The 24,831-nt window shown below is 53.5% G+C and overlaps 1 protein-coding gene across 1 annotated transcript in view; it reads left to right on the forward strand.

The window, feature by feature from the left end:
• The window catches only part of SORCS2 (sortilin related VPS10 domain containing receptor 2), a 479,932-nt gene that overhangs the window by 416,328 nt on the left and 38,773 nt on the right, over positions 1-24,831 (forward strand). The window contains exons 10-12 of the mRNA XM_029234725.1: positions 9,086-9,265; positions 14,015-14,161; positions 19,232-19,334. Of these exons, the coding sequence (XP_029090558.1) occupies positions 9,086-9,265; positions 14,015-14,161; positions 19,232-19,334 (430 nt within the window). The remainder of the gene's footprint in view (positions 1-9,085; positions 9,266-14,014; positions 14,162-19,231; positions 19,335-24,831) is intronic.

The following is a 24,831-nucleotide window of genomic DNA, read 5'->3' on the forward strand; positions in this document are numbered from 1 at the left end:
CAAACAAATTAGATATATAGGCATACCTCACTTTATTGTGCCTTGTGAATATTGTATTTTTTTCCACAAATTATAAGTTTACGGCAACCCTAGCCCTGCGTGGAGCAAGTCTATTGGTGCCATTTTCCCAACAGCATTTGCTCACTTTGTGTCTTTGTGTCACAGTTGGTAAATCTCACAATATTTCAGATTTTTCACGATTACCATATTTGTTATGGTGAGCTCTGATCAGTGATCTTTGAAGTGACTACTATGATTGTTTGGGGCCAACTTAATTGATAAGTGTCGTGTGTGTTCTGACTGCTCCTCCAACCGACCATTCCCTCATCTCTCTCCCTCTCCTTGGACCTCCTTATTCCCTGAGATACAGCAACATTGAAATTAGGCCAATTAATACCCTTACAATGGCCTCTAAGTGTCCCAGTGGAAGGAAAAGTCACACTTGTTTCACTTTGTATTAAAACCTAGAAATGATGACGCTTAGTGAGGAAGGCTTGTTGAAAGCCAAGACAGGCCAAAAGCTAGACCTCTTGCACCAAACAGCCAGGTTGTGAATGCAAAGGAAAAGTTCTTGAAATAAATTAAAAGTGCTACTCCAATGAAAACACAAGTGATAAGAAAGCCTTATCGCTTATATGGAGAAAGTCTGAGTCGTCTGGATAGAAGATCAAATCAGCCACAACATTCCCTTAAACCAAAGCCTAATCAGAGCAAGGCTGTAACTCTCTTCATTCTCTGAAGGCTGAGAGAGGTGAGGAAGCTGCAGAAGAAAGTTTGAAGCCAGCAGGGGTCGGTTCACGGGGTTTAAGGAAAGAAGCGACCTTCATGACATCAAAGTGCGAGGGGAAGCAGCAAGTGCTGATGTAGAAGCTACAGAAAGTTATCCAAAAGATCCAGCTAAGATCATTAATGAAGGTGGCTACACTAAACAACAGATTTTCAATGTAAACAAAAACCTTCCACTGGAAGAAGATACCATCTAGGACTTTCATAGCTAGAGAGGAGAAGTCAGTGCCTGGCTTCAAAGCTTCAAAGGACAGGCTGACTCTCTTGTTAAGGGCTAATGCAGCTGGTGGCTTTAAGTTGAAGCCAGTACTCATTTACCATGCCCCAAATCTTAGAGCTCTTAAGAATTATGCTAAATCTAGGCTGCCTGTGTTCTGTAAATGGAACAAAGCCTGAATGACAGCACATCTGTTTACGACATGGTTTACTGCATATTTCAGGCCCACTGTTGAGCCCTACTGCTCAGAAAAAGATTCCTTTCAAAATATTACTGCTCATTTGACAATCCACCTGTCCACCCAAGAACTCTTATGGAGACATACAATGAGATCAATGTTGTTTTCATGTCTGCTAACACAATACCCATTCTGCAGCCCATGGATCAAGGGGTAGTTTTGACTTTCAAGTCTTCTGAGTTAATACATGCATTTCATAAGGCTATAGCTGCTATAGACAGCGATTCCTCTGACGGATTTGAGCAGTCAATTGAAAACCTTCTGGAAAGGATACACCATCCTAAATGCCAATAAGAACATTTGTGATTCTTGGGAAGAGGTCAAAGTATCAATATCAACAGGGGTTTGGGAAGGGAGTTGGGAAGATGGCGGAAGAGTAAGACGCGGAGATCGCCTTCCTCCCCACGGATACACCAGAAATACATCTACACGTGGAACAACTCCTACAGAACACCTACTGAAGGCTGGCAGAAGACCTCAGACCTCCCAAAAGGCAAGAAACTCCCCACGTACCTGGGTAGGGCAAAAGAAAAAAAGAAAAAACAGAGACAAAAGAATAAGGACGGAACCTGCACCAGTGGGAGGGAGCTGTGAAGGAGGAAAAGTTTCCACACACTAGGAAGCCCCTCCGCGGGCGGAGACTGCGGGAGGCGGAGGGGGGAGCTTCGGGACCGCGGAGGAGAGCACAGCAACAGGGTGCGGAGGGCAAGGCGGGGAGATTCCCGCACAGAGGATCGGTGCCGACCGGCACTCACCAGTCCGAGAGGCTGGTCTGCTCACCCGCCGGGGCGGGCGGGGCTGCGAGCTGGGGCTCGGGTTTCGGTTTTGGACTGAGCGCAGGGAGAGGACTGGGGTTGGCGGCTTGAACATAGCCTGAAGGGGTTAGTGCACCACGACTAGCCGGGAGGGAGTTCGGGGAAAAGCCTGCACCTGCCGAAGAGGCAAGGGACTTTTTCTTCCCTCTATGTTTCCTGGTGCGCGAGGAGAGGGGTTTAAGAGCGCTGCTTAAAGGAGCTCCAGAGACGGGCGCGAGCCACGGCTAAAAGCGCGAACCCCAGAGACGGGCGCGAGCCGCGGCTGAAAGCGCGGACCCCAGAGACGGGCGGGAGACGCTGGGGCTGCTGCTGCCGCCACCAAGGGGCCTGTGTGCGAGCACAGGTCACTCTCCACACCCCTCTTCCGCGGAGCCTGTGCAGCCCGCCACTGCCAGGTTCCCGGGATCCAGGGACAACTTCCCCGGGAGAACGCACGGCGGGCCTCAGGCTGGAGCAACGTCACGCCGGCCTCTGCCGCAACGTCACGCCGCCTCTGACGCCGCAGGCCCGCCCCGCACGCAGTGCCCCTCCTTCCGCCCCCCACCCCCGGCCTGAGTGAGCCGGAGCCCCCGAATCAGCGGCTCCTTTAACCCTGTCCTGTCTGAGCAAAAAACAGACGCCCTCCAGCGGCCTACACGCAGAGGCAGGGCCAAACCCAAAGCTGAGCTCCTGCGAGCTGTGAGAACAAAGAAGAGAAAGGGAAATCTCTCCCAGCAGCCTCAGAAGCAGCGGATTAAAGCTCCACAATCAACTTGATATACCCTGCATCTGTGGAATACCTGAATCGACAAGGAATGATCCCAAATTGAAGAGGTGGAATTTAGGAGCGAGATCTATGATTTTTTTCCCTTTTCCTCTTTTTGTGAATGTGTACGTGTATGCTTCTGTGTGAGATCTTGTCTGTATACTCTTGCTTCCACCATTTGTCCTAGGGCTCTATCCGTCCATGGTTTTTAAAAAAAATTTTTTTTCTCAATAATTAATTTTATTTGTAATAACTTTATTATACTTTACCTTCGTTCTTTCTTTCTTTCTTTCCTTCCTTCCCTCCTTTAGACAACGAATCACCCCAAATTGAGGAGGTGGTCTCTGAGAGCAAGATTTATGATTTTTCCCCCTTTACCTCTTTTTGTGAAGGTGTATGTGTATGCTTTTGTGTAAGATTTTCTCTGTATAGCTTTGCTTCCAACATTTGTCCTAAGGTTCTATCCGTCCCTTTTTTTTTTCTAAATATTTTTTAATTCAATAACTATATTATACTTTATTTTATTTTTACTGTATCTTCTTTCTTTCTGTCTTTTTTCCTTCTTTCCCTCCTTCCTTCCTTCCTTCCTCCCTCCCTCCCTCCCTCCCTCCTGTCTTTCCTTCTTTGCTTCTTTCTTCCTTCCTTCCTTTCCTCCTTTCCTTCTTTCTTTCCTCATACTTCTACTAATTCTCTCTACTTTTTCTCCCTTTTATTCTGAGCCGTGTGGATGAAAGGCTCTTGGTGCTCCAGCCAGGAGTCAGGGCTCTGCCTCTGAGGTAGGAGAGCCAACTTCAGGACACTGGTCAACAAGAGACCTCCCAGCTCCACATAATATTAAACGGCGGAAATCTCCCAGAGATCTCCATCTTAACACCAGCACCCAGCTTCACTCAACGACCAGCAATCCACAGTGCTAGACAACCTATGCCAAACAACTAGCAAAACAGGAACACAACCCCACCCATTAGCAGAGAGGCTGCCTAAAATCATAATAAGGCCACAGACACCCCAAAACACACCACCAGACGTGAACCTGCCCACTAAAGAGGCAAGATCCAGCCTCATCCACCACAACACAGGCACTAGTCCCCTCCACCAGGAAGCCTACACAACCCACTGAAACAACCTTAGCCACTGGAGACAGACATCAAAAACAACGGGAACTACGAACGTGCAGCCTGCAAAAAGGTGACCCCAAACACAGTAAGATAAGCAAAATGAGAAGACAGAAAAACACACAGCAGATGAAGGAGCAAGATAAAAATGCACCAGACCTAACAAATGAAGAGGAAATAGGCAGTCTACCTGAAAAAGAATTCAGAATAATGACAGTAAGGATGATCCGAAATCTTGGAAGTAGAATGGACAAAATGCAAGAAACAGTTAACAAGGACCTAGAAGAAATAAAGATGAAACAAGCAACGATGAACAACGCAATAAATGAAATTAAAAGTACTCTAGATGGGATCAATAACAGAATAACTGAGGCAGAAGAACGGATAAGTGACCTGGAAGATAAAATAGTGGAAATAACTACTGCAGAGCAGAATAAAGAAAAAAGAATGAAAAGAACTGAGGACAGTCTCAGAGACCTCTGGGACAACATTAAACAGGGGTTTGGAAGAAGTTGATTCCAACCCTTATGGATGACTTTGAGGGGCTCAAGACTTCATGGAGAATGTCACTGCAGATGTGGTGGAAAGAGCAAGAGAACTAGAATTGGAAGTGGGGCCTGAAGACGGGACTGAATTGCTGCAACCTCACAAGAAAACTTTAAGGAATGAGGAGGTGCTACTTATGGATGAGCAAAGAAAGTGGTTTCTTGAGATGGAATCTAGTCCTGGTTTAGATGCTGTGAAGATTCCTGAAATGACAGCGAAGGATTTAGAATATTACATAAACTTAGCTGGTAAAGCAGTGGCAGGGTTTGAGAGGATTGACTCCAATTTTGAAGGAATTTCTACTGTGGATAAAATGCTATCAAACAGCAGTGCATGCTACAGAGAAAGTGTTCATAAAAGGAAGGGTCAGTTGTTGTAGCAAACTTCATTGTTGTCTTCTTTAAAGAAATTCCCACAGGCACCCCGACCTTCAGCACCCACCACCCTGATCAGTGGGCAGCCGTCAACATCGAGAGGCAAGACCCCCCACCAGCAAAAAGATTATGACTCACTGAAGGCTCAGATGATGGTTAGCGTTTTTTAGCAATAAAGTACTTTTTAACTAAGGTGTGTACATTTCGTGAGACGTAATGCCATCGTACACTTAATCGACTACAGTACAGTGTAAACATCACTTTGATATACACTGAGAAACCAAAACATCTGTGTGACTCACTTTATTGTGGTATTTGCTTTATTGTGGTGGTCTGGAACTGAAACCAAGTATCTCCAAGGTATGCCTGTACCAAAAAAAATAGATAGAACACATAAATGGAGCCAAAAAGAAACTCTGGAGCTAAAAGGAACAATAATTGAAATGGAAACTCCACTAGAGAGATCCCAAAACAGATTTGAGCAGACAGAAGAAAGAGTCAGAGAACCTGAAGATAAGACGACTGAAATTACAAAATCTGAGGAACAGAAAGAAAAAGGATTGAAGAAAAGTGAACACCATCTAAGAGACCTGTGGGACACCATCAAGTGGACCAATACACACATTCCATAATGCATGTCCCAGAAGGAGAGGAGAGAGAGAAAGGGGCAGAAAAACTATTTGAAAAAATAGTGGCCCAAAACTTCCTTGAAATTGATGAAAGACATGACTGCAAATATCTTTAAAAGCTTGATGCGCTCCAAGTAGTATAAACACTAAGAGTTCCACACCAAGACACTTCATAATCAAACTGTAGAAAGACAAAGAAAGAATTTGGTGAAGGTGTTCATTCATTCGGCTGTTCCCTGGATTTTATGTAAAAATCTATGGGGAAATTTCCCCTATCATGCTTGCTAAAAATGTTTTTAAACTTTCCAAAGTTACTTCTTTAAAATGTTTTCACTACAACTAATGGAATAATGCAGATATATACCATTTCTACCTGCTTACCTCTCCATTCCTCCTTTTCAATCTCACATCTTCATTCCTCAGCGTAACTGTTGTAGGAGCTCTTAGAGACATCTCAATATTCGTTTTTCTTCTTCATCTTAGTCTAACAAGCCCCAAATTTTAGCTGGTGCATTGCTTCCCAGCTAGGACTATATCTCCCAGCTTCCCTTGCAGCTACATGTGGTTGTTTCTAGAATCTGGTCAGTGAGATTAAGTGGAATTGTCACATCTTCTCAGAGTTCTCCTTTAAAGGCAAGCCTTTTTCTCCCTCTTTCCTGCCTCCCTCCTGTTGCCTTGCATGTTGACAAGATGGCTGGAGCTCTAGCAATCATCTTGAACCATGAGGACAAGGGCCATATCATGGGACAGTAGAATGGTGACCCAGAAGGAGCCTCTGTCCCTGGTGATTCCAGCTTCCATCCTGGAATGTCTATCTCTGGACCTCTTTTACATTCGTGAGAAATGAGTTTCTATCTCATTTGAGTCACTTTTTTTCTCAGTTTCTATTACTTACAATCAAACCTAATTCTACCTGATAACAAACATTGGCAACTCTGGTGTTTCTTTCCACATATTTCTCTAGGCCATATAGCTATATATACATGCAAACACATATACATATGTGTAATTCTTTTAATGTCTTTTGTTTAAAAATGGAGTCAACACACGTCTCTGCTTCTAACTTTTTACAAAAAGAATAATGTAAAGGCAAATTTAAGAAAAAAATTGCATGTTATTTATCACTCTCTAATGAGCAAAGATTTTCAAAAGCCTGTTTCAATGCATGAAGTTAAATGAGCGCCCTCTAGCCCCGCTGGTGGGGAAGGAACGTATACTCTCAGGACGATGATTGAACAACACGTAACAAGAGCTTTAAAATGTTCCTACCCTCCGATGCAGCAATTTCCCTTCTTAGATTTATGGTGAGGAAATACAGAGGTGCAGAGATCTATGTCTGGGAATGTTTATGACTGTCTTGCACATAATTCTGGAGACGCTAAAAGCTCACCAGTGGGGAAATATTCAATGAAATACGGTACATCCACAAAAGGGAATACCATGCAGTCATAAAAGTGCTGTTTATAAATAATGCTAATGACAGAGGAAAATGCTCCCCATATAATGGGAAAGAGCAAAGCTGCAAACCATACGTGAAAAGCTGTATGAATCCCACTTGGGAAAAAGCCCAGAAGTAAACATTTTTAAATGTTAATGTCAGGTCTCTCTAGGGGTAGCACTACAGGAAACGTTTGCTCCTTTACGCATTTTTCTTTGTTTCCTGGATTATAGTAAACATTTACCCAGGTGCGGGGGAGGCAAAGTCGGAGTTAATACAGTAACAGTAAATACTGATTGCGTCTCGTGTGATTAATGCCGGGCACTGCATGAGCTCAGAAACTCGGGCCGATGGAAGGCTTTTTCCTGCTGAGGCCACAGAATGACCAGTATCCCGATGGACACAGTGCAGCCTGGCCTGTGGCCGAGCATGGAGAAATCGGAGGGGAGGTGGGCGAGAGAAGCAGAGATGACCTCACTTCCCAGGTTTCACAGGCATCCCTCAGATACCCTACCACCCTACTGTCCCATTTCACAGATCGGGACCACCAGGCCTGTGACCCCTCCCTGGCTGTGAGCTGCTTGGCCCACCCATGTCTGTGTGTTGGATTTACAGCCATGGACCAACGCCCCGCTCGTGCTGCAGGGCTCTCCCTGGTTGGGAGGTGCATTGCAGGTGTTTCACGGCACTGCATCCCTTTTCTGCAAAACCCCTTCTTTTGGCTGCACGGCTCGGGGGGGGTGGGTGGGCGCAGGCAGGAGGGGAAGGGGCCTTCACCAGCCTGTGCCCTGCCCAGGCGGCCTCTTCTTCTCACAATCGAAGGTCTTGCTTGGCTGCACAGAATAGGGACCCCATCTGCTATTAGAGAAAGAGAAACATTTCCTGTCTCTGTGCCCTAACATCAGGTGAGAAATGCAAAAGGAAGTGTACCCCCAAACTGCACCACCTGCGGTGGGCGGGACGGAGGGTGGTAGCCAGCCCCCTCCCTCCGCCATCCGTCTTCGGCTCCTGGATCTTGGCAGCTCTACTGCCAGAGGGGCAATAAAAGTCTCGGAGTGATAGAAGGCAAACAGCAGAGGCTGCAGAATAAGAGTTCCTATGGCTTTGAAATGGGGCCGGTTCGGATGCCTTTTCACGCGCCTCCCATGCAGTAGTTGGTGCTGGTTGGGAATGAAAAGAAAAATGAGAAACTAAGGTTAGCCCTGGGTTTCTTCTTCTTCCTTTTTATTCAATTGGTTTTTTTTTAAATTCTGAACTGTAAAATCTGGCGCTGATGCCCCAGACGGCTGCCCGGCCCACTCAGGAGCTGCCCGACCTTCTGGTCCAGGTGGACCCCAGGCTCTGGGCCTTGGCCTTGGCTGCTCAGGGCAGCCCCCTTTCTGCCTACTGGCCAGGCGCCTGCCCTCGGCTCCCATAGGGCCCTGGGCAGCCCGCTGCCCTGGGGGAGGGGGCCTTGTTGGCTGTGTGCCTGGTGGGGGCCAGGGGTGACGGTGGCCTGGCCAGGGGGAGCTGTGGGCAAAGGGCAGCTCCCGTAGCAGGCCGGTGATGCGGTCCTGGGCGTGAGGCTGGAGTGAATTAGTCCATCCCTCCCACCAGTGTACGTTCCCAGAGGGCAGAGGCCAGTGGGGCTCCCTGGTGTAGCCCTGGGCCTAGAACAGAGCCTGGCACACAGTAGGCTCTTATTGAATACGTGTTGAATGAATGAACGGACAGATGACGGGCTTGATCCTCAGGATGGGAGGGGGGAGGGGCCCGGGAGGAGATGCAACCCCGCCTCCCAGAGGTGATGGTCTGGGCTGCATTCTGACTGTCTGGGGGTGCGTGGAGGAAAGCTCCCCCTCCTCGCTGCAGGGGCAGATGGGAGGAGGTGTCACTGCGCCCCACCCAGTATAGAGGGTGGGAACGTCATCTCCATTTCGGAGGTGGGAAAACGGAGGCCCAGGGAGGTAAAGGGACTTGGCCAAGGTCATAGAGCTGAGAGGGCAGAGCCAGGATGAAAATCTAGGTCAGCCTGACTCCAAGAGGGGTGTGGCCAAGCCCCTCACTCCCGCCAGGCCTGAGGCCTGCCCCGCCCCCCAGGCCTGCTCACCCCTCCCCCATTCCCCCTCCCCCCCAGGCCAGCTTCCCTCTCCCGCGTGGGCCCCCAGCCCGCCTCTGACCCCGGCTCCCCCGCCGTCCCCAGGATCTGCAGGTCATCAGCACAGACGAGAGCCAGGTGTTCGTGGCCGTGCAGGAGTGGTACCAGACCGACACCTACAACCTCTACCAGTCGGACCCGCGCGGCGTACGCTACTCGCTGGTGCTGGGGGACGTGCGCAGCTCGCGGCAGGCGGAGGAGAGCGTGGTCATCGACATCCTCGAGGTGGGACCCTCAGTGCGGGCTGTGGTGGGCCAGGTGGCACCCCTGTCCCGGCTTCCCCCCCGCCTCCCCATCTCCACTGCTCCAACCCGGGGACCTGCCAAAATTCTGTCAAGGGCCAAATATTTTAGACTTTGCCGGTCAAAAGGGTACTACGTGGGTACTTTTAGAACAGGAGAGAAAACTTGCTCTTTCTGATGAAATTCAAGTAACGGTAATGGAGTACCGTGTGATACAGGTCTGCTAATGAGAAGAATGGAATTTGGGGGGGATAACATTCTGCTGAGTTGGGGTTCAGGTTAGTGGTCCCCATCATCGACTCGATCACCATCTGTCATCTGTAAAGCCGTTCCTGCCCTGAACGCCACCGCATGAAACAGGCAGGTGACAGAAGCTGGGACCCTCCCCTGTCCATCTCCGGCCTTGCGGCCTCCCCGGCCCCAGCCCTGGTCTCCTTGTCCCTCCCCTCTCTGTATCCCATGTCCATCTGGCTGTCTCTTGCTCCCTCTGTCTCTCCCTTGGCCCTGCAGCTCCTCTCTCTGAGGTTGGGGGTTGAGGCCTCCCTGCCTGCAGTCCTCAGACCTCCCTGTGCCCTCCCTGGGGTCCCACCCCCATCTGTGTCCCATTTAAGCCACTTGCTCTTGTCACGTGACACCGAGGGGCGGATCAGAGGCTCTGAACTGGGGCTTCCGGCTCCCACGCCGGGCTCCCTCCCCCGAGAAAACACCCACGCACCATCCTGTACTTGGATTCCGTGAATGTCAATCCCTCACCCACAGTGGGCCCAGCCTGGACCTGGCCTTTCACGGTCACCTCCTCTGTTCTTGTCCACACCAGAGCCGGGGAGGGGGTCCCTCAGCCGCTTTACAGGTAAGGAACCTGAGGCTCAGACAGGGCAAGCCACCTGCCCAGGTAGACCAGAAGTCAGCGAAAAACCAGAAGTGGTCCAGGTCTGTCGGTCCAAGCTCCATCCATCCTCCTGGCCAGCACTCCCTCGGCAGGTCATTCACCCTTAAATTCCTCCCTCATGCCCTGCCCTCAGGGAGCCCCCAGCCAGTGGGCTCACCTGCAGGGGCCATGTGTTCTCGTAGTAAACGCCGGTGGCGGTCCTGCCAGGCTCTGCTGTCCCTGCGGAGCTGGGGAGGGTGTCCCGTGGGTGGCGAGCTGAGCCTTGGGCATCAGTGCGTGTCAACCCGGGTGGGAGGCGTCCTCCTGGACAGAGCCAGGGCTGCAGCCTTCCTCTTTGAGTTGTCAACAGCTGAGCAGAACCAAGGGAGTAATGAACGTAATTATTTGTTTACAATGAGAACCCATTTGTCAGGGTTTACTTCCCGAGCTGGACAGCCTGTGGCTCACTGCTGCTTGCTGAAAGTTACGCACAGGACAGGCGTGTAATCGACACGTAAGGAGGGCACCTCGGGCGGGAACGTCCACGGCCCACTGCGGGTGTATGTAGCTCCTGTACCGCACGCCAGGCCCCAGGCCCTACCCCCCGGGGCACAGGGAGGAGTAGGCCACCTCTCACAGGGCTCCGGACTCTACAGGAAGACCAGCTCCCACCTGGTGTGTCAGCCTCTAGAAGACACCATGAGGGGCAGTCGGCCAGCCCAGGGTGGAAGTCGGGGAGTACTTCCTGGAGGAAGGGGTGCAGACCGAATTGAGGCTGAGCAGAAGTTAGCCAGCTGAGGAGCCAGGGAACAGTGATTCACGCCAAAGACCAGGCAGTGAGAGGCCGTGGGGATGGGAGGGAGTTCACAGTGGCCAGATCCAAAGCTGGGCCCCCTCGCAAGTGACTGTGCTTCTCTGAAATCCACTTAATGGGGATCACAGGTAGTGGTTACAAGCACAACTCTGGAGCCCCACTGCCGGGGTTCAAATCCCAGTTCTGGTATGTATTTGCTGTGTGACCTTAGGCACATTACTTAACCACTCTGTGCTTCAGTGTCCCCATTGTGAAATGAGGACGACAGTAGTACCTTCCTCAGAGGGTTGCTGTGTGAATTCGAGGCCTCCGTTTCCGTTAAACACATACGGCAGCACCTGGTGCCAACTCAGTGCTCGGCAGGCTCTCGACAGTTTTCACTGCAGGTGCCTTTTCTGTGGATTCGAGATAGGAAGGGCCTGGCCTAGAGGTTCTACACATGCCCCAGTTCCATTACTGTCATGGTTATCGTTCATCCGATGTCAGAGCCAGGAAAAATGTCTTATCCCAGATGTCACAAGCAAATACTGCCCCGAGAGGCCTGGGCTTTCAAGGGCCTGTGAGCTCTGACCTCTGCAGGATGGGTCCTGGTTCCAGACAAGACGGCAACCCTTTTCTGAGGGCCTCTTTGTGTTGGAGCTTGGGTTAGGAAGAGGGTTGAGGGGGCTTCCAGTCTTGTGCCCTGACCCTGAGGAACCCTGGCCACAGCTGGGAGACGGTCATTGTAGTGGGCTGAACGGGGGCCCCCAAAAGCTACAGCCACATCGAATCCCCGGAACCTGTGACCATGAGTTTATTTGGAAAGAGGATCTTGTGCAGCTGTCATTAACTGAAGGATCTTGAGATGAGCTCATGCTGGACCCTAAACCAATGACAAGCGTCCTGATAAGGATCAGAAGAGGAGACACAGACACACAGGGAAGAGGGCCCTGTGAAGACGGAGCAGAGAGTGGGGTGATGTGGCCATAGCCCAGGAACACCTGCAACCACTTGAAGCTGGAAGACACGAAGAAGGATCCTCCCTGAGAAACCTCAGAGGGAGGGCAGCCCTGCCAACGCCTTGGTTTTGGACCTCTGACCTCCAGACTGTGAGAGAACAAATGTCTGTTGTTTTAAGCACCCCCCCCCCCGCCACCAGTTCGTGATGCTTTTGTTACGGCAGCCCCCAGGAAGTGAGCACAGCCATGACGGGGGCGGTTATGTGATGTGGGCACATCAATGCCGGAAGCCAGTACTCAGCTGATCACACCCTCCCCAGAGAAACGCGGCCTGTTACTACCTCTTCTGGGATGGGAGGGTCCGTGTTATTTACTGCTGAGTGTTTTCACGGAGACCAGTCGGGATATAAACGAGCGCTTTCCAAATAAAGCAAGCCATCACTGGGCAAATCAACAACGTGTCTGCCCCCAGGACGTCAGGGGAGGCATCTAGACTCAGCACCGAGCAGGCCAGATGCCCGCCCCCTGGGGATGCCTCAGGTGAGCCAGAGACAGAGTGATGTCACCATGAGTGAGAGAAGGGGCTGCGGTCCTCCTGCCCCTGGGGCTGTCCCCCAGAAGGACCATCCCCTAATCCTCGTCTGTGGAGGTGAGGGCCAGACCCCTGGTCTCCAACCCAGAGAGAAGCATCCTAGCAGAAGACACAGGCAAAGGGGGATTGAGCTTATAGCAATCGGCAGATGGGAAGATTTTCCAGAATTCTCCATGGGGCCCACTGCAATCTCTAGGGTCCTCACATGCGGAAGGAAGGGCAGAAAAACACACAGAATCGTGGAAGAATGGCCAGGGAGATGCTGTACCGCTGGCTTTGAAGAAGCAGGAGGGGCCACAAACCAAGCACCCCAGCACCTCTAGACACGGGGAAAGACAAGGACACGCGTCTCCCCCGGAGACTCCAGTTGCTTTCAGCCCGATGGGACCCGTGTTGGACTTCCGGCCTCCAGAGCTATAGCATGATCAATGTGTGTAGTTTAAGCCCCTCTGTCTGTTACCTGTTGTAGCAGCCACAGGAGGCTCATACACAGTTCACTGAGCGTCGGGACCTCTGGGATCCGCCCTGGCCCGCTCCCCGCCTGTCAGACACTTGGCATTGAGGCTTAGGAAAGCACCAACCTCCTGGAGTCTGAGAATTTAATGACATGGCACATCAATTCCCTTGCCCACCACGTAGAAGGCACTTAACAACTGTGTATTATCACTCATCACCCTTGGCCATGGAACTTCAGGTAAATCCCACAACTCAGCCTCAGTTGCCTTGGCTTCATGCTATTTATAGAGCAGCAAAAGCTGCTTCGGGCACACGGGGGCTCCGAGGAACTCAGGCCACACCAGCGGGCCTCGGTTACTGGATCCAAGTCTTCCGTGCCCAAGGAACTTGCCGAAAAAGTTCATTTCTGTGGAACCAGGAGGTTGAACAATTGGGAATTGCTGATATCTGACCCTTTCTTGTGCGCGAACTCAGTAACCGATTATGGGATGTGTGTGGTCACTGCCCTGGGCCCCTCAAGAAACCCTGAGAAAGGGGGCACAGGGAACTTCGACCCCCATCCAGGGCAGGCTGGGGCCGGCACGGACCCTGTCCTCACAGTCTGGCATCTGCGTGTGGCATCTGCGTGTGGGGCTGAGCTGAGGCAGTCCCCGGAGGAAAGCCCAGAGCGACTCCATGGGTCCAGGCCCTGTGGGTCCACTGGGAGGGAGGCGAGGGGCTAGGGCTCTGAATCAGGAGCTCCGGCTAAAGACAGCGTGACCGAAATGCACAGGCACCTCGGGGACCAGGGCTCTGCTCGCCGTCCAACAGCTGCGGTCTGAACCTGGGAGGACAGCTCAGTGTTGTGAAATGCACTTGGAATTTGGGGTCAGACAGTACCGGCTCCCAGTCAAAGCTCAGGCCAGCGTCTCTGGTCCCTTTTCCCCCGCAGACCCACTTGCCTCCAGGGTGTATAGTCAGCTTCAGCTCTGGGCTGTTCTTGGGGTGAAATGAGGCCGTGCACACAGAGCTCTTAGCAAGGGGCTGTGCAGGCTTTTGCCATCCTTCTTATACTTCTGTCCCAGGTCCGAGGGGTGAAAGGAGTCTTTCTGGCGAACCAAAAAGTCGACGGGAAGGTGGTGACGCTTATAACCTACAGCAAGGGCCGAGACTGGGATTACCTGAGGCCTCCCAGCACAGACATGAACGGGAAACCAACCAACTGCAAGCCTGTAAGTGCCCTGCTCACTTCATACACCTTCCCCGGGGTGGGCATTAGACATTACCTCAGGACCCAGGGGTCAGAGATGCTGATGTCTGAGAAGGGCCATCTGGGAGATATGAACCACCTATTTCTCTGGGCATGGTGGAGAGGGCCACGTGGAACTCCTTGCTTTACAGAAGAGTTAACTGGAAGTCAGAGAGGGGAGTGTATCAGTCAGCTCCTGCCACAACAGTGCTGTGTAACAAGCCGCCCCAAACAGCAATCACTCTTCTCGAGATCTGTGACAGGCTGGGCTCGTTCATGCACCTGGGAGTTGGTCGATTTAGGAAGGGATCTAGTGTCCTCCTTCTGGGACCAGCCCAGGCACATTCTCAGGCAACAGCGGAGGTGCAAGAGAGTGAGCAGAAACATTGCAAGAACACTGCAAGCCTGCTTGTGCATCTGTTAAGCCCTGTTGGCCAATGTCAAGGGCCAGGAAGTACACTCTGTGGAAGTGGGGGGCTGGATAAGTGAGGGGGAGCCAGGACACAGCCCAAATGCCATGAGCCCTAAGCCAGTCCAGCTATTCCAAGGGTGCCTTTCTACATGAATATGAGTATAGGCTGCCCCAGTGTCTTCACTGCCTTGGGGGTGGAGAGGGCTGGAATGCCCTTTTCTTCTTATTCAGTGAACTCCTACTAACACCTGAAAACCCTGTCTAGATGTCCCCTCCACTGAGAAGGCTTCACTGGGCACACTTACTTCTATTTCCCCCTGGCTTCGACCGGAAGCCCCTCACAGTCAAGGACCCCCATCCATTGCTGTGCCTCTGTAACTGAAAGAATAACAGTGCCTATTTCACAGGGACAGTCATGCAACAAACACATAAGGGGACCTACTATGTGCAAAGCACTGTTCTGGGTGTTGGGAATATATCAGCACACTAAACAGGAAATAATCCTGCCCTCCTGAGATCTGCCTGGATCTCTGCAGGGCCCCTGAAGATGGTAGGCACCCTGCCTGGACAGCCACTGACCACCCGCCAGGGCCGGGGTGGGGCTCTGTGCTCTCCAGGCAGAGCCTCGGCCCGGGCAGTGTCAGTCCCTCGCTCCCTGACCTCACCGACTAGGGGCCTGCGCTCGGCCTCTACGCAAGCCCCCCTCCCGCTAATAACGGGATAATAACACCTGTCGACCACCGGGGAGAATTAATCACCTGCCCCTTGTAAAAGCTCTTCTGAGAAAAAAAATTGCTGTGAAAGGGCTAATTTTTGTATCATCATCGACAAAGTTAAGCCATATTAATCTGTCAAAGCAAGTTCTCACTAAGAATAGATTCTTGTCTGCAATTATGCAGCTCAGCGAGGAGATAACCTTTCAAGATTTATGTCCTGGCCTTGAAATAATAAAAGTAGGGGTCGGCTGGTAAGTGCGTGGCTGCAGGCAGGCCCATCACGCTGTGTGTGCCGACCTGGCAGCAGCGGGTGGGGGGCATGCCAGGTGGGCAAGCGTGGCCCTTCTCCTGGGTTTCTTCTCTGTGTCCACTCAGCCACGCAGCCTCCAACTGCACAGGGCAAGCTACACTTGAGGGTTTATTTCTCATCAGAAATGTGATTCCTGCTTATTGCCAAATACTTGGAAAAAGCAGAAATGTATAAAAAGGGGTATAAGTTACACCTGTAACCACGTCACCCAGAAGTAATGGTCATCGGGCATTTTTCTGGTCAATCCTTCGGCTTACAGTCACGTTAAAAAGTCCTCTTTGGGATCCTGACACGTGTGTGATTTCTGAGTCTTCCATTTTTCTCTTAACTCTGGGTCGTGAAGGTTTTCCCGGGCCATTTGACCAGCTCTCTGGCTGGGGAGATTTCCTCCCAGTGACAGGGAATAGATGAGTGTGGATCAGACCTGTTTTAGGGTGAGAAATGGCCCTTGGAAGATGGTTTTGCATCTGTTGACATCTGGACTCAGAAGGAAAACCCATTCGTGTTGCTGCCCGTGGTAACGCTTCTCAGCATCCGGGCTGAACCGAGCAGTGGGGTGTCCGGCAGGGGCGGCTGGCGGTGTGGCCCTCCAGCCCTCCGGCAGTCTTTGCCACATGCCTCTTGAGAGCACCAGCCGGCCCCTGCATGTAGAGGGGCCGAGAAGGGGGAGCCTTGGGACAGTGTGGGCCTCCCAGCTCGGTCCACGTCACATCCACCCAAGCGCTGCAGGTACCCGGGCCACCCCACCGGGACGAGGCATTCAGCACCGACTCCCCGTGCACCAGCCTGTCCTTGAGGTCTTCCCACCCTTGGCCTGGGTGTCCTCAGGGGACCCTGCCGTGTCTGACTGTACACCCCAAGAGCAGCCTGGCACTCGATGCTTCCCGTCCGTCATGTGTGCAGGTGCCCAGTGCCCTGGGGGTCGGCCTCTCCAGCCCTGCCTGGCCTTCCACGCCCTTTATCAGCTCAGCTCAGTTGGCTGGGCCTTGCGTCCGCTTGTCAGATACCAGCAGAGCACCCGCTACAGCTCCAGGACCGGCTGGAAGACATCTGTGTGGCCCTCCATGGCGCCAAAGGGGACTGCAGCTCTGTCTGTGGGCCACTGCCGACCGCAGGGGACCCTGAGGAGTGTTCCACTTCTAGCTCCAACAGGCGACCAGCAGTCAGGACAGAGAAGCAGTGGGCTAGGGAGCGGGAGGGGCAGCCAGGTTCTATGAGCCACAGCCTCAGACTTCCTCTGTTCACTGCACGCAGAGACAGGGATATTGTGTGCACAGCGCATCCGGGAATGTGGAAAAGGCTGGTTGCAGCCTGGGGAGACCAGCCCAGAAGGTTGGCCACTCCAGGCCCCGCCTGGCCCCCTGGGACCTCTGGGGCACCAGAGCGGGGCCATGCCTGGGCTGGACCTTCTCAGCCCGGGAGCGTGCCAGTGGGACACAGGAGGGCGGGCCACGTCCCTGCCGAGGGTCCTGTTCCTCCTGCCGTAGAGCTTCCTTCTGCAGGTAGAGACTGGCCCTGCTCAGAGAGGTCATGGGCACCCCTCCCCCTGGACACGCCCTCCCCGTTACTGCGTGGTCGTTGGATGGGCGAGGGGGCCGAAGGGTGTCACCACAAGTATTAGGTCACCAACCTGCTAGTCAGCTGTAAGAGACCAAGAGAAATCCAGAAGGGGGGACAGCTTAACCTTCCACAGTGGGTCAAGTTTGTCCCGTTCAATCCAGGTGTTCCTGGATGGGGACTCTCCTCCGGGGTGATTCCGTGACCAGGCTCCCCCCGCCACGGGGCCCTGCCATCTTCAGCCTGGGGCTCCCCAGGCTGCCCCGGGGAGGGTCTCTAGGCCAACCAAGTCTGCTTCAGAAGGGGCCTCTTTCAGCTCATTTTGCCACCTCTTATTTTGTTTGTTTTTAGTAGCTTGACTGAGGTACCAATCACATCCCATACAATTCACCCATTTAAGTGTGCAATTCAGTGGTTTCTAGTATCTTCACAAGCTGTGCAACCACCACCGTAGTCCATTTTAGACCATTTTCATCACCTCAAAAGGAAACCCTGTACCCTTTAGTCACCACCCCCCATCTCCCATCCCACCCACTGCCCTGAGCAACCACTAATCCACTTTCTGTCTCTATAGATTTCCCTGCACTGGACATTTCCTGTCAGTGGAACCATACAGTATGTGATGCAACAAATACATTTTTTTAAAACTCTAGTACAGACAAATAGAGCCCATCGCACACTGGATCGGGCCCTGGTGGCATCTGACCCAGATCCATATCCAACGTACTGATCGGTTTCATTTTTAACTTCAGATAATCTGTATAAAACATACTCTGTTCACGGACCAGAAGAAGGTGTTAAAGAAACATAAACTGTAGAGAAAAAACATCTCTCAGATGGATTTCGGTAGACAGTAGAATATAGCAATGACAGTGGAGCTCTGCAATGACCCTGGAGGTGTGGGCGACAGGCAGCCCCGGCTAATGACTGGCGGGTCACTGCCCGGTGCCGTGTCCGGTGGCCTGGAGGGAGCTGTGTGGAGACCTTGGGCCTTGTCCCGTGCCCTTGTGGTCTATTGTGGATGTGACAGAGGGATTGTGGCCTTGAGTCACCGAGGCCAGGGGAGAGGAGACTCGGGAAGGTCAGTCCAGAGGACACATCATTTTCAGCTCGTCTGTTCCCTGGGGATCCCCCAGCCCCAGCCAGGGGAGCTGGCTGTGGCCTCTGCCATCTCAACAGAGGGTGGGGCTGCAGGCAGCTGGGGTGGAGACAGCTGAGGGGTGTGGCAGCACCGGGCAGGAAACAGCTGGTGGTTCCTCGTTCTGGGGGCTGCTGGCCCAGTTTGCCTGGAAGTACCAGACCGGCCACGGGGCTCAGAGCATGGACTTTGGAACCAGGCAGCCTCAGCTGTGGTCCCAGCCCCACCACTGCCCTGGCAAGTTGCTTAAGTGCACTCTGCCTCAGTTTCCCCATCAACGCAGAAGGAATGATAGTACAGATGTTGAGAGCGTTCGGTGACGCACACCTTGTAAAGTACTGGTGCTGGCCCAGAGGCAGCCGAACAGCAACGTGAGTTGCCGTTGGATGTCTTATTACAACCAGTGTCTCTGCCCCTCCAGCCAGGGCACCAGCCGAGGCTGCGTCAGGGCTGCACTGATGCTCGTGAGTAAACTGGGCTCTAGCGTGCCCACCTTACCCCCTGCCTCTCCCATAGGACGCAGGGCTTACAGGGTGTCCCGCAGCTGTTGCCCGATGCCCAGGCTACCGTGGTCACCTAAGAGGCCCCCAGTAAATGTTCTGGGCAGATGAATGAATGAATGAACGTGGGCATGGACCGTGCAGTCTCCCTCCCGGAGTCCCGTTCTGCAGCCCAGCTCTGCACTCAGGAGCCACGTTGGGGAGCCCACCCTCCAGCACCCAGGCTGGGAGAACCCTCCACTGGAGAAGCCCACCTGGCCATCAGCTTCCAAGCCTCCTTCCTCCGACCCCTCCGAAGCACTCCTGACCCTACCTTCACAGCCGAAAAGCCGCAGGGCCGGATTCAGCCTCAGCCTTACTTTCTCTCAGGTCACTTCTCCCTCCCAAGTGCTGACCGTGGCTCCCTCTCTCCCCCCGCAGCCGGACTGCCACCTGCACCTGCACCTGCGCTGGGCCGACAACCCCTACGTGTCAGGCACTGTGCACACCAAGGACACCGCCCCCGGCCTCATCATGGGTGCAGGTAAGAGGTGGCCATTACGGTCAGGAGCCATCACTGCCTGCAGGACGCTCCAGTTTCAAGGGTAGAACTTGATGGTCACGGGCCTGGGGCCATGGTGTATCCACTGGGGGCAGTGCCACAGTACCTCCAGGAAGCCAGCTCACCTGGCACATCACCCTGAGGGGTGATTGCATAGTCCAGAGTGGGCACCTGATATGCACTGACTAAATGAAAGGTGGATGGATGATGGATGGAAGGATGGATGGATGGATGGATGGAAGGATGGATGGATGGAAGGATGGATGGATGGATGGAAGGATGGAAGGATAGATGGATGGATGGAAGGATGGATGGATGGATGGAAGGATGGATGGATGGATGGAAGGAAGGATGGATGGATGGGTGGATGGAAGGAAGGATGGATGGATGGATGGATGGATGGGTAGATGGCTGGGTGGGAGGATGGGTGAAAGGAAAATTGGATAGTTGAAAGAATGGATAGTCAGATGGCCCAATGGAAGAATGGATAACAAAATGGCGAATGAATACATAGAAGGATGGATGGGTGGGTGGATGGATAGATGGACGGGAGGACAATTTGCATCATGGTTGACTTTTATTGGTCCCTAAAGAAGGTTCTAGTTTAGTGGGGAGAGAGAGACACATATACAACTAACGTAAGGGGGGAAAAAGAAGTATACATTGTGATTGTGTCTGTCTACCCCATTAAACTAGAACCTTCTTCAGGTATCACTAAATGTATGCTGATCTAAGAAAACTCTAAAATAAGGTTTATGTGAGTTAGAAGAATCATTCCAAATAAAATCACATGTTTTACAAGTCCATTGCCAGCTAGCGGCTGGCGTCTGGTTTTCCTTTTACCCATCAGCGTGGGGATAGCCTCACCAGCTCTCAGCGGCTAAGGCCGGGGAAGTGTCCCTGATGCCATGGAGACAAAGGCAGGGAGGACAGGACTGTGTGCGTCGTGTCCACAGTCGCTACAGTGGCCCTTTCTCCCCGGCCAGGCCCTGAACTCTTCTAATCACCATGACAACCCTGAGAGGTCAGTACCCCTACTTTATGGAGCCCAAGGAGAGGGAAGACTTGCCCACAACTTGCAAGGTGCCATCAGGAAGCTTGAGACCCACCCCAGGCTCCTCAGGGAAGGGCAGCCCCAGCCCCAGGAAGGGCTGCTGTGCCCCTTGAACCTGCAGTAGGCAAGGCTCTGGGGCGGGCCCATCAAGCCCGCCACTCATCCGGGCTGTGGAACGGCCAGGATGAGGCTCTGCACAGCCAGGGTGCAGATGGGGCGAGTGGCAGTCGGAGAGACAGTGTCTCTGCCCATGACACGGCGGGGACCACCAAGGCCTGGGCCGGGGCTCACAGCTTCCTGAATCAGGGGCTCCCTCCCTCTGTCTACTCCAGCACCATCTGCGACCCGGAGGATTTGCGCCCCAGACCCTGAGCTGGATGCTGCATTCGCCCCTTCAGCAGACGTATCCCAGCACTGAGGCCCGGGCCTGGCTGTGTGTGAGAGCGCGAGTGAGTGAGTGAATGAATGAGCGTATGAATAAATGAGTGGCCGTGCTGAGATGGCAGGAATGGCCTTCCAGGCAGAGGCGGGAACGTGTTTTTCAGAACGACCGAATCAGAGCCCATGAAGGGGTCGGGAGGTGAGATCCCCTGTCCGCTCTGTGGGTCTCTGATGGCGGGAGACCTTGGCTATCCGAGGGGCATCTCCCGTTATCCTGGAGAGGGTGGCTTTCCAGTAGGGGAGCGAGCGACACAACCAGACAGAGAAGACTGCAAGTAAAGCCTTTCATCTTCTGAGCGTCCTTCTGTTCATCTACGGCCCCGGGGGGTCTTAGTCAATGACTGCGATTGGGGAGGGGTCTGCCCGCTTCAATGACGGACGTGCGTCAATCAGTGAAAAATCACTCATCAGCCTCGATTTCAGTGCAGCTCATGGGGCTCCAGGTCCCATGCAGGGACGGGCTGGGTCGCCCATGTCAGACACCCCCTGTCTTGTGGACTCTGTTCCCTGGACCTGAAGGCGATGGTGTATTTTTTTTTTAGCATGTTTACTGGAGTATAATTGCTTTACAATGGTGTGTTAGTTTCTGCTTTATAACAAAGTGAATCAGCTAAACATATACATATGTCCCCATATCCCCTCCCTCTTGCGTCTCCCTGCCACTCTCCCTATCCTACCTGGCATGGACATATATACACTACCAAATGTAAAATAGATAGCTAGTGGGAAGCGGCCGCATCGCACAGGGAGATCAGCTCAATGGTGTATTTAAAATGCATGTTCGTGATGGGTTGAAACCCCAAATTCTTGACCAAAGTACAAAAGGCGGAATTTCAAATGTTTCCACCGCTCAAAGGCCTTGAAAACTCTGGACGACCATTCCAGCCCCCCAGGGATGCTGTGAGGATCTGCAGGAGGTTCACTTCATTGTATGCGAGTCACACGGAGAACGGGGAGCGGAGGGGGTGACCTGGCAGCCTCCCTCCCTCTCACTGCCCCCCCAAGGGCAGGATGCTACATTTATATTTCATTCTGCTGCTTTTTCATCCCGCCCTGGCTTTCCTGAGATGGATCCATCCGTGCAATGTGGGCCAATTGAGGTGTAAATGTTTTACATCCTCCGCTCCAGCCCTGAGCGTCTGCTGGGAACAGAGGGGAAGGTGGAATGAGCTGGGCTCCCTCGGGCACCGCTGCGGCCGCCGAGCGGCGACCAGTTTCCCACTGGTGGTCCCCACAGTGGGCTGGACGATGTGGCAGGAGCAATGGGGCCACGTGACGGCCTGTGCCTGGCTGAGCTTCCCGAGGCAGCCATGGGCGATGGCTGCCTGTTTCCAAGGAGTCTCTCTCCTGATCTCCCCGCCATCCATCCCTCATTCCACCCTGAGGCAGGCAGGTGGGAGTTACAAGCCCGAGGTCTACCACCTCCAGCTGCTGGGCCTTGGGCATTTACTGGACCCTCTGAGCCTCAGCTTCGTCACCTGCAAAACAGAGGATGAAACCTCCATCGTAAGGCTGATTTGGGGATCAGGTAGAAAGCATCAACACCAGGTGTGTTTCTACAGGTGGCCCTGTCATTTGAACAGTGGCTGGACACCACTGCCCTTCTACTGGGGGCCTGCCCTCCGGTTCAGTGGACAGAGGCCAGACCCACAGATGGATGTAGAAAATGGAGCCATGACTCCAATGAGAAAGGGAAAAGTATGGTTCAAGAAGCAAAGACCAGGGGCTTCCCTGGTGGTGCAGTGGTTGGGAGTCCGCCTGCCCATGCAGGGGACACGGGTTCGTGCCCCGGTCCGGGAAGATCCCACGTGCCGCGGAGCTGCTGGGCCCGTGAGCCATGGCCACTGAGCCTGCGCGTCCGGAGCCTGTGCTCTGCAACGGGAGAGGCCACGACAGTGAGAGGCCCGCGTAACGCAAAAAAAAAAAAGACCAGAACTCGAGCTTCTAACTGCCAGGGTCTAGAAACAGCCATAGTGAACCCAGAAATAAACCCAGCGGGCCAAGAGTGCCAGCTGGAATGTTCTTCCTGACTGGGCGTGTCAAGGGGATGCGTCCTGCAGAGGTAGCAAATCACAGACGGATGGCTGAGACAGAGGGCGCCGGGCCCAATTCTGACTTGGGCCTTTCCAAGCTCTTGCCCTGGGGCTCTACACCTCCCTGAGCCTCAGTTTCTTCATCTGTGAAATGAGGGTAATAATCTCGGACTTGGGGGCACTGAAAGGTCTGATGCAGGTGGAAGGCCCTCCCTGCCCCACTGCCCTGCGCCCGTCCTGGGCCACCACGCAGCACGCGCTGCTTCCAGCTCCTTGTCTGGACGTGAACCCTCAGGACCACACAGAGCACAGGCTGCAAACGCTTCCCAGACGCCGGCTCTGACCGTCACGTGACTGAAAAAACCTTGAGGGGCCGGGACGGGGAGCTCAGAGCACCCCTGCCCGCTCTGTGCCAGGAAGACCCCTGGGGCTCCTGGGAGGAGCCCAGCCTGCCGGCCCTCCTGCAGAGTCCCTTCAATCCCATCAATCAACCTCATCGATCCCAGATGAGAGGCCGAGGGCCGGGAGAAGGTCAAGAGCCGACCCGAGGCCCATCAGCCAGACGGGGTCATCCGGGCCCTAGAAGCCGGGGACTTGGCAGCACCCGGAGGACCAGAGGGGTGGTCCCCTTGCTCCTGTTCCAGCTGCCGCAGGGCTTGCTCCGCCACAGTGGGGGCCACGGTGAGGGGTCCAGGCCACCTTCCGCCTCTTGTGCTGTCGCTTTTCTCTGTCCTGGCCCTGAGGCCTGAGCCACTCTGCAACCTGAAGACCGAGGAAGCAGGGAGAGGAAATGCAGTAAGTGAGCGCTTACTGTATACCAGGCCCTGAGAGCACAGAAGCGGGGTGGAGGGGTCGGGGGGTCAGGGGAGGAGGCCCAAGGAGACCCCAGAACAGCCCGGAGGGGACGTAGAGGGAGGCCTTTCTTAGTTGCATCCCCAGGCCTCAGTTTCCCCTCCGTAAAGTGAGGGCACCAGCCCCCGTGTTCCTGCAGAGCCTCCCACTCTGGTGGCCTGTGGATGCGTTCTGTGAATTTCCCCTTAATTTTCCCCGGTGCCTGTTAGGTGACCGGCAGCCTGACAGCCTTGGTAGACGGAACAAGGAAAACAGATTGCGTCACTCAAAAGACAGACATCGCACCCCTGAAATCACGGGCTGCAGATTTGCCTGGGACGTTGAGCTGACGCCACGTCCTTTGCCACACGGCTTCTGTGTTTGACGCGCAGGTCCTGGCGTCCCTGCTGGCATCTGGAAGGATGGGGAGATAAAGGGCTCGCCTTCCTTCCTCTGCCCACGCCCAGCTGTTGCGTTCATTCACTCATCTCCCTCTTTTCATTCAGCAGCCTTTCCTCAGCACCTTTTGGTGGCCAGGCGGGTGGAAGGGAACCCAGCTCAGTACCTGGCCCTCTGCCCCACCTCCCCTGACTGACCTCCCCTCCCACCTCCGTGCTGTCGCCAAGGCCGGTCCCTCTGCCTGGCACACCTGCCCCTTTCCCTTGGCCGGTGGCATTTGTCTTTTGAGGCACAGAGCAGAGGTCACTTCCTGCGGGAATCTCTCCTCATTTCCCCTCCTGCACGGGCCCGTTAGCTTTCCCTTCTCTGCTTTCACAGTTCCCTGGGCTCACAGGCATCCTGGCTCTGTGCACAGTTGCAGGGCATCCTTCTTCCCCGGCTAGGTTGAGAGCTCCCTGGGAGCAGGCACATGGTTACTCAGCTTGGATTCCTCACAGCTCAGCACGAGGCTGAGCAGAGAGCAGCCACTCAGCAAACACTGATGACTGTGCGGCAGTGGGTGAGTGGGTGGAATTGATGAAAAAGAGACAGATGTGTGGATGGAGGAATGGCGGATGGACCGATGGATGGACGATAAATTAATGACGGGTGGATGGAGGGATGGTGGATGGATGGATGGATGGACGATAAATTAATGAAGGGTGGATGGAGGGATGGTGGA

The sequence above is a fragment of the Monodon monoceros genome, unplaced genomic scaffold (genome assembly GCF_005190385.1).
Source record: "Monodon monoceros isolate NGI ecotype Baffin Bay Population unplaced genomic scaffold, NGI_Narwhal_1 Super_Scaffold_20, whole genome shotgun sequence".
Classification (NCBI taxonomy): domain Eukaryota; kingdom Metazoa; phylum Chordata; class Mammalia; order Artiodactyla; family Monodontidae; genus Monodon; species Monodon monoceros.